The sequence below is a fragment of the Charadrius vociferus genome, unplaced genomic scaffold, assembly GCF_000708025.1.
Source record: "Charadrius vociferus isolate BGI_N301 unplaced genomic scaffold, ASM70802v2 scaffold562, whole genome shotgun sequence".
NCBI classification, from domain to species: domain Eukaryota; kingdom Metazoa; phylum Chordata; class Aves; order Charadriiformes; family Charadriidae; genus Charadrius; species Charadrius vociferus.
Genome location: NW_009647234.1, coordinates 754 through 2,959, shown reverse-complemented (window position 1 = coordinate 2,959; position 2,206 = coordinate 754). Strand labels below are relative to the sequence as shown.

General features: G+C 55.1%; 1 protein-coding gene across 2 annotated transcripts in view; it reads left to right on the top strand.

Annotated features, from left to right (window-relative positions):
- STK40 (serine/threonine kinase 40) overlaps positions 1-1,214 on the top strand; it is a 13,373-nt gene extending 12,159 nt beyond the window's left edge. For both annotated transcript variants that reach the window (XM_009879861.1, XM_009879860.1), the window contains exon 10: positions 721-1,214. In XM_009879861.1, coding sequence (XP_009878163.1) covers positions 721-939 — 219 coding nt within the window. In that variant the 3' untranslated portion in view covers positions 940-1,214. The remainder of the gene's footprint in view (positions 1-720) is intronic.
- Positions 1,215-2,206: the final 992 nt, after the last annotated feature.

Below are 2,206 nucleotides of genomic sequence, written 5' to 3'. Positions count from 1 at the left end.
TGGTCCTCTCCGAGCAGCGCTCGCGCCCTCGCACACAGCTGAGGGCTCGCATGCACTGGGAGAGCTGGGAAGAGGTAGCGGTGTTGGCTCAGGCTCCCCAGTGAGTTCTGTGATGGGAGCAAACATCCTGTTTTCTTGCCAACATATTTTGTGTTGGAAGTGGTGGCCGGTGACCTCGCTGCCTGGGGACAGCCTTGTAGGAGCTCTTGCCTGTGGTGCCGCAGTCAGTGTTGCCATCAGAAATCCTTCCGCTGGGCTGGAGGGGACGTGGGAACTGGAGTCAGACGGCTGCAGCCCCCGACTATCTGGCAGGGTTGGGATGAGCTGTGTCAGGACAGAGCCACTGAGGCTTCCAGCCTTCTGTGGCCGGTGACCTCGCTGCCTGGGGACAGCCTTGTAGGAGCTCTTGCCTGTGGTGCCGCAGTCAGTGTTGCCATCAGAAATCCTTCCGCTGGGCTGGAGGGGACGTGGGAACTGGAGTCAGACGGCTGCAGCCCCCGACTATCTGGCAGGGTTGGGATGAGCTGTGTCAGGACAGAGCCACTGAGGCTTCAAGGCTTCTGTTGCTGGTGGCAGTAGTGAGTCCTGCCTGTACATCTGGCAGCAGGTCCAGTGCTTGCGTTAAGACTCCAGTTGTCCCGTGGTAGCTCAGGACCATCGGAGGGGAGTTGTGGGATTGTTGCGTGTTGCTGTGGCTCTGACGGGGTGGTTCTCTCGCAGGTGAAGGTGACGGAGGAGTGCTCGCAGTACGAGTTCGAGAACTACATGAGGCAGCAGCTGCTCTTGGCTGAGGAGAAGAACACCTTGCATGAGGCCAAGAGCTTCCTACAGAAGCGGCAGTTTGGGAACATCCCCCCCGTGCGACGCCTGGGCCACGACGCCCAGCCCATGAACCTTTTGGACGCAGCCATCCTGGCCCAGAGGTACCTTCGGAAGTAGCTTCCCACACGTCTGAGAGCACAAGCACCATCCTGCAGTCTGCCTTTCACGTCGCCTACTACAGCTCAACAGCAATACCGGTGTCCCGTGATGGAGAATAATGTAGCAATTCTTCTGAGCTCTGTTCAGGGACACACACTCACACTCGCTCTGGAGGGAGAAGACTTTTGAAAAAGCTAGTTTTGGAAGCAGCAACTTCTTGGCATCTTCTGGAATCTGTTTTTTAAATCGAAGCCTCGATGACTAATCTGCTTTTAATCATGACTGTAATCTACCTCTCTTGTCTTTTTAACCATGCTGTTCTCTGGATCGAGCAAAGCCTGTGGGAAAGGAGAAGACTACCAAGGGTGAAGCTGGTTTGCTGGCGCAAGAGTCACGGCTGTGCAGTGTGGAGAGCCGCCTGATTGCATTTGCTCCATATGGTTTGAATAAGCTGAGATTTATCAGGGTTTCTCGAAAGGAGTAATTTCTTGAAACCTCCCCCTCCCCTTCATCTGCATCAAATCTTTTCTGTCCTTAACGTGCCACCGGGTTTGGCTGCGTTGTCTAACCCTTGGTGGCCGTGTGTGGGCTGCAGCGCGCCGAGGCCTTCATGCGCCGCCCGGTTAGCCGGTGTGACCGGGGGCTGCCTGGAGAGCCCGGCCACCGCCTCGGGCGAGAGTCGTCCTCGCGGGCGAGCGCTGCAAAGATCGGATCTTGTCTGCAGTTCAAAGGTTTTGCAGGACTTGGCCCAGCGTGGCCTCTGACCTCTTTCCCACCTTTCACTGATTCTTTTAGTTTCATAAGGATATATGATTTAATCTTATTTTTCAGTAGCTTATCTAAGGTGCAGTTAAAATTGCATTAATTCTGATTTAGCATTTTCACACTTCAGTTGTGGTACAGATATAATATATGAGTTATAATGTGAAAAAGCTTCCCAAAATAATCTGCCTAGAATTAGGAAGGGGCTGGCTGAAGTCTCTACTGTATTTGTTCCCTCGCTTATCTTGCCATCCCAGCCGCGCCGTGCAGTCCTGGGGCTGCCTCTGCCGTCCCCGCGTGGCGCTGAGGCGGGAGAAGGATGTCCCGGTTTGTCACCTAATGCCACTGGGAGAGCGTTTGCCTGTGCTGAGAACAGGAACGATTGTTTCTGAGCCTCATTTTGTGAACTGGATGCCTGTCTTGCCAGATGAACTGTTCTCGCACAGCGGACCCAGGGCTCTCGGTGCCCCAGCCAGGGCTCCTGCTCGAGGCTGCCGGTCTCCGGCTCCCTCCTTCCCCTCCT